This window comes from Anabrus simplex, chromosome 1 (assembly GCF_040414725.1).
Source record: "Anabrus simplex isolate iqAnaSimp1 chromosome 1, ASM4041472v1, whole genome shotgun sequence".
In the NCBI taxonomy this organism is placed as follows: Eukaryota; Metazoa; Arthropoda; class Insecta; order Orthoptera; family Tettigoniidae; genus Anabrus; species Anabrus simplex.
This window is the reverse complement of record NC_090265.1, coordinates 721,296,747-721,303,595: the sequence shown is the minus strand read 5'-3', so window position 1 is coordinate 721,303,595 and position 6,849 is coordinate 721,296,747. Positions and strand designations below refer to the sequence as shown.

Below are 6,849 nucleotides of genomic sequence, written 5' to 3'. Positions count from 1 at the left end.
ACAAATATTATCACGACAAAATGTTATATTCTTAACTGGATTACGGATTTTGGTAGGTATTTAAACCCACCATGTCTTTAAGCACGAAGAGAGGATACCTTTTGTACTCGTATTTAAAGAGACAAGCTGTTGCTGTCAGTGCGACAATAACGACTGCAGGAGTCTTGCGAAGCGAGTGGCAAGCGAAATGTGCAGCTCTGGGCACTAGACCGTCTTGTGCCCAAACGACGCGCCTGCGCATTAGAACACAGTATTTGAAGATGGTGAAAGTCCACGACAGCTGTGGGCTTGTGTGGGTGAGCGGGCGACGGGGAGTACTTCTGGTTGGGCACTCAGATCCTTGAGGCCTTCTGCAGCGCATGCGCATAGAGCAAATAACAGATCACGAGAAATATCCGCGCTTTTCAAACATCAGTGTAGCCAATTCACCAATTCTGTAACTAAAGTAAATCCAATAATATTTTTGTCTTGTTAATTTAAAAATGCGTTCATATCTCTCATGCAGGGATTTAGTTGCTTTCAGATGTTTTCATTATTAAAATAAGTTATCTTAAATGAGGTTACCGTGTTTCTAATAGGCCATTTAGCAGCTGCCAACCTTATTCGGGTATCAAGTTTTGGAGAATTTTGTACTCTCTTTCCGGAAAAAATTCCGCGTCAACCGTAAACAAGTACCCGAAAGTGAAGAAAGCCAGGCTCAGGACCGAACTTGAAGTGTTATATTCCAGGGTAGACGTGCGTGCGGCAGATGGTGCTGCGGCGCTTTTGCAACTTTTCCTGCGCAACAATATGCAAGACACTTTCAATGAATACGTTAGGTTACTGAGCATCATTGTTACAAACCCGATGTCGACAGTGGAAAGTAAAAAGTTTTTCTCTACTCTAAATCGAATAAAGACCTTCTTGAAGAATACGATGAGCCAAGACAGACTAATGGCCCTGGCGATGCTTTCAATTGAAAGTAAAATGGTACGTTCGATTCCCGACTTCAACCAGCGAGTTATCGAAGTATTTGCTCAAGCAAAGGATCGAAGAATAGACTTCATCTAAAAATGAGAAGGTTAGTATATTCATTATTACTTGACTTGTAGGGGAACAGGTTATAAACGAAATCTGGATCAGCTTATCCCCTGCCATTTAGCTCAGTGAAATAACACTTGACCGGAAATGGAGAGGTCACGGGTTCGTATCCCGTTTCCTTTGACCCCACCTTTCACTGTCATTTTCCTTGGTGTTAATATCTAACTGGCACCAACTGTAAACGGGATAAGCTGATTTACAAGTCAGTTGTTAGTGTATTTATTCACATGCGCATTATTGTTATATTTTGCAACCGATACCTTAAATATCTACTTGACTGTCCATATTATTTTATAAGTTGTGCCCCGCCGGATAATTTGGCCACGGGCCGCCACTGCAATAGATGGGCAAATTGAATACATTTTGAGAGGAACTTTACTCGCTGACCAGTGTTTCATTATTCATGTATTGTGATTTTAAATAAATATACATGTTAACTGAAAAATAAAATAAAAATATAAAAAAAATTCCACTTGTTTCACTGATATTTACAAATTGTTTCTCCTCCATGCCTTCTCTTTTAAATAAATATACATGTTAACTGAAAAATAAAATAAAAATATAAAAAAATTCCACTTGTTTCACTGATATTTACAAATTGTTTCTCCTCCGTGCCTTCTCTTTTAAATAAATATACATGTTAACTGAAAAATAAAATAAAAATATAAAAAAAATCCACTTGTTTCACTGATATTTACAAATTGTTTCTCCTCCGTGCCTTCTCTTTCGCTTCCACAAGGGTAGTCATAATCTTCAACGTACACTCGTCCTTTATGTCCTCTGGCAGCTGAGATAAGCTCTCAGCCACAAACTGTGAAAAAAAATTTTCTGCACTATTTTGCATTTTTTCAGTGATTTTACTTGCACTCACTGCTACTAGTTTTAAATGTTTCTCTATTAATTCATCTTGTGGTGTAGAGGAGCACCGTTTTTTACCACGGCGCTCAATGGATGGGCTGGCCAGAGTTGGAGTCCACTGAGCAGTAGGGGGAGAGAAAGCAGTGACGTCAGAGCTGTTGTCACTCTCTACCTCTGTACCCCCAATGTCGAAAATTCTGAAAAAAGGAGAGAAAACACATTTAAACTGATGGCCGATTTGAGTGTAGTGAAACAGTAAGTAAACAAGAAAACATAGAAAATAATATAAACAAGACATATATCAATATATATACATACCCATCGTACTCAACGACGCAATGTTCAATTGCAGAGCAGCTGGGATCTGACTGGGAATTATTTCCCAAGTCTGGAAAATTACTGTACGTTTTCCGGGGCTTTATGTGGTCGTCTAAAAAAGACATCGCCTCCAGTAGCGGCCACGGTTCTTTGAAGGACTTGCCTGCTCCACTTCTTGTCTCCATTTCCAGTAATTTTTTTTCTTTACAATATCGCTCTCTCAGGCATTTCACTCGCGACTGGCAATGAGCAACTGAAATACAATTAAATATGCTGTAGTACAAGTGTAGAAAATGTATTTATTTTCACAACCTCTGCTAACTTTTATGTCTCATCAATGTGTCGTATAATTAATTAAACTAGTTAGCTAACTGTCTAGGTATGCACGAAAATTAAGGTTATGGGAAATCTCAAATTGTACTTACCGTCAGATTTCATTGCTACAGCAATTTGCTTCCACGTATTATCTCTCAATACAGAGTCCTTGTAAGTTTTTTTCCTCTTATCATACAAACAAGGATGATTTTGATATAAAATCACCAGTCTTTCATCGAAAGAAGCCATCGCTCATGAAATACAATGTTTACCGGTACCTATGTTCTGATTGGCAGGTTCTCAAACTTAACGTAAAATTAACCGCAAGAGCTTGGAGTTTGCAATCGCTTAATTTTACGGACTTGCGGTTAAGTTTACGTCGGCGCATTGTGAATGGTTCCATTAGATAACATGGCCGCTAACTTCTAATTTAACGTTAATTTTAAGTTTACGTTACGTTACGTTTGCATTGTGAATGGGGCTTAACTTGCCAATGCTGCCAACGGCTTTATGCGAAATCCACCGCCCAGGATTGAAAAATATAACACAAAATCGCTATTGTGACCTTCAGAGTTCAGATAGTACGCATGTTATCCAAGTGAGAGCGCTTTCGTAGGAGATTGCTTTAAGTCAAATACACTATAGTGTATAATATACTCTATAATGTATATGTTTAAGTTGCTGCTGTCATCTGGTAACTAAAGTGTAGACTGTTCTGATATATTCAGCTGCTCAGCGGTAATCGTTGTCTCAGACATTACGCAGGCCTACCAACTATCTGCGCACTTTTTAGCGATAGATTTGTGTACGGGTTTGAGGAGTAAGGAAGGAGCGCTTGCGGTTCCGTTAGTACTGCCAACTGAATGGAAATTAAATCTGGAATGAATCGATATGATCGATCGATATGAATTTTCTAAATCTTTGTTATTTTAAGCCAACAACTGTGTAACACACACATTATATAACATTATATAATATTTCTCGATGCGAATCTCATTCCTATAGTGAATTCTATAGTTTGGCTTTGCTGTGTAAATAACAACAGTACTAGTACGTAAAGTGTACGCCAGATGTCGCACAGCGATGCATAAGCGATTCATAGTTTGTGTTTCAAAGATTGCCAGTACGAATCTCGAAGATTGCCGAGGTCGACCAATTCAGCTCTAGGGTGTAAATCTATCGCTAAAAAGTGTGCAGATAGTACATTATAATATAATTTTTCTTGTGCCATAAATAAATTAGTATGCTAACTTTCCACATTGATATTGGAGATAACATATTATAGATAACATAACATTACTTCATTTTACTTAATCGATCCTCTTGTACCGGTTTATGTCGAGGTTTGGCGGTCAGACCATCAGGTTTTCTTGTCTTCGGGGCATTGTCAAACCAAATACAGTAGAGACAATACGCGACACTCTGCGAGATATCGAGGGCAGCGATTAGAGCTCTGTCTAGCGGAGTGGCCTGAGAGTTTCTGATTCTGTCATAAGAGCACGTGTATTTGTTTGTGAACTTTTTGGCGTTATTTATGCGAGTAGAGTGTATGATTCCTTTATATCTCCTGTCATTGGCTGCAATAACAGTGAAGTGCAGAAGGATTCGCGGCCTTTCTTCCGTTTCTCTCGTGACAAGAAAATGTAAGTAAATACTGTGTTTGCATATATATTCTTCCAGTTACAAAGAAATGTTTATAGTACTTCCTAAACTTCTGACCTGCGCGACCCATATTTTAACTGGCTTAAAATATAATAAGCTTATTTTATTGTACTAGTGTAGCAGTTAACCTTCAATAGCGATGTGTTGTTGTAGGTGTCATCTGTGGGTTTTAATTTAATTCAGGAAAATGCATATGAACATATGCGTGGCTGGTTGTGTTCCAAAGTTACCCCATTTGGAATGCCGTAATGAGTGGTCAGACACAGAAGAAAATATGGGTGATTTAAGAAATGTACATTTTTGTTGAAACAATATGATGATGCAAATTTGCTTTATCGTAATATAATGGCAAGTATTGCTTATAGGGAAATTTTGAATATTCTTGAGGCTAAATTTATAGATTTTCTTTCTGTTAGTAGGCTTCAAGTTAAAAGGAAAATTATCCAGCTCTTAAATGTAAATTCATTGAATCATGTGTGTAAGGAATGTGCCGAAATTTTTATTGACAACTGTCCTAATGTGATGATAGAATGCTTTTAAATGAGAAAAAAGACAAAAAGACAAATCTAGCCGTGAAAGTTCAGGCAAGTAATGCATAAGTGAAAGATCTAGCCCTTTCACAGCAGTCCACTTCACATCTTGATTTTATGTCTAATTTTAGTCTTTAAATAATAACCTGTTAAATAATTCTTCATGCATTTATCCAGAACTGCTTTAGCAACTTTGAAGTTAATATTTTCGTAACAATTTCTTTCTAGACGTAATTTATTTATCCATTTCCGTACATACATTTCCATTGATATTTGAATTTAGCGCGATTTCCAGGTCACGCCACTAGGAGCGCCACTTGCGAAATGTCTCCCATTTTAACAAGGCTAAATCCGGAAGTGTCGCATATTGTCTCTACCGTGTTTGGTTAAACTCACTCCTGTAGGTTTCAGAGCAGACGCTATGTTGTTTTGTCATTTCATCCATTGTCTGCCTCTCGTTAACTTTATAGCAAACTAGCTGATGTACCCGTGCTTCGCTGCGGAATTCAATATTGTATACAGAATTGTAGGTTAGGTAGAGTACACGTTGTGAGCAAAACTGTATTAAATTGCATAGCTCGGAGAAATCACCAAACATATTTTCTCATATAAAGACTGCGTTAGGGAATTTTCGTTGTAATGGTAGGCCCGCCCGCCTACCATCAGCAACAGTCAGGTTGGGGAATTGCATTATAATGGCAGACACTCACTCTCCACCTGCCTTTTTACATCTTCGGAAAGACTGTCTTAGTGGTTTTCCTAACTGAAATGAACATAGGTCATTACAATGACACCGGTAGGAATGGCGCGAGTAAAAGCAATGATTTCACATGAACTGATCAAATCAAAAACCACACATTTTCTCACCTTCAATGAACAGTACTACGCTGCCGATCTAACAGTCCAAAGTTCCAGAGCTGGAATGACCAGGCCGCAGACAACCGTGATCCGTGAACACACTTAGTCTTTTTTCGGGGGGGGGGGGGAGGTTCGAATAATGGAGAGTCCCAGGGCAAAATCTATGCCCTTTTACTAATCTGTTTCCTAGGAGTACACGACGAGTCGGAAAATTTCAATTCACTGCACTGGCGGCGGAAAAATCTATCTGACTTGGAGGCAACTTTTCCCTCCAAGCCAGAGGAGAAAACCCTTCTTCACTGCTAACTTTGAATAAAATGAATGAAGAATAATTTGGAATATGCCTACATAGTAATTCTAGACCAGGTCATACTACTACTACTACTACTACTAATACTAATACTACTACTATGCGAGCCTCTGCCTTAAGAGTGCACACTGCTCATTCAAATAGCACTTCAACGTAGGGATCGAATAGTTGGAATACTATTATGAACCACTGAGTTACGTGCCAGCACTACGACATGAGAATATGTATGAACCAGAGGAATGACATGCTAAAGAAGAAGGTTTTTGTAACTCCCCAGGTATTTCCCGCCAATATTCAGTCAGGCTGTTATACTCGGTACGCAGCAGTAATCCCATCTATCGGAGTTGAGCGGCAGCATAAGAGACAAAGAACATCACCACAAACAATGGTCAATGTAATGTTATTGTTGTTCAATGTTATGCGCTTTCTATATTGTAGGCCTTCACATTTCGTTTTCTTCCGACTCTGAAATACCACTCTTATCGTAGTCGGTACGGTAAAATTGAATAAAACATCAATGGTCGGAAATTACATTCTCTATAACTTTTGTTATGTAGTACTTTTCGATAGGACCAATAACATAAGTATTTAAAAATTGAATTTTAGGCGCCTTCCCCTAAACTACAATTTGAAGATGGTTTTCCGTAGTTTCTCACTTTCACACCAGGCAAATACTGGGGCTGTACCTTAATTAAGGCCACGGCCGCTTCCTTCCCACTCCTAGCCCCTTCCTATCCCATCGTCGCCATAAGACCTATCTGTGTCGATGCGACGTAAAGCAACTTGCAAGAAAAAAACAACAACTACAACTTCATACAGGGCGAATAAAATTGTTTATACCTTAGACTGTAGTTTCTTATTCTGCGACTCTATCTACCGACTTTCCCATTTTCTGGTGGCTTGGCGTTGATATGGACT

At 38.7% G+C, this 6,849-nt stretch overlaps 1 protein-coding gene across 1 annotated transcript; it reads right to left on the bottom strand.

Moving 5' to 3' along the window:
- Nucleotides 1-1,725: 1,725 nt before the first annotated feature.
- LOC137500562 (uncharacterized) lies at nucleotides 1,726-2,787 on the bottom strand. Its single transcript, XM_068227488.1, has 3 exons — nucleotides 2,682-2,787; nucleotides 2,257-2,509; nucleotides 1,726-2,135 (listed from the first exon to the last, which is right to left on the bottom strand). The coding sequence occupies exons 1-3, from the start codon at nucleotides 2,692-2,694 to the stop codon at nucleotides 1,775-1,777; spliced, it is 627 nt and encodes a 208-aa protein (XP_068083589.1). The 5' UTR covers nucleotides 2,695-2,787; the 3' UTR covers nucleotides 1,726-1,774.
- Between the last annotated feature and the right edge of the window lie 4,062 nt (nucleotides 2,788-6,849).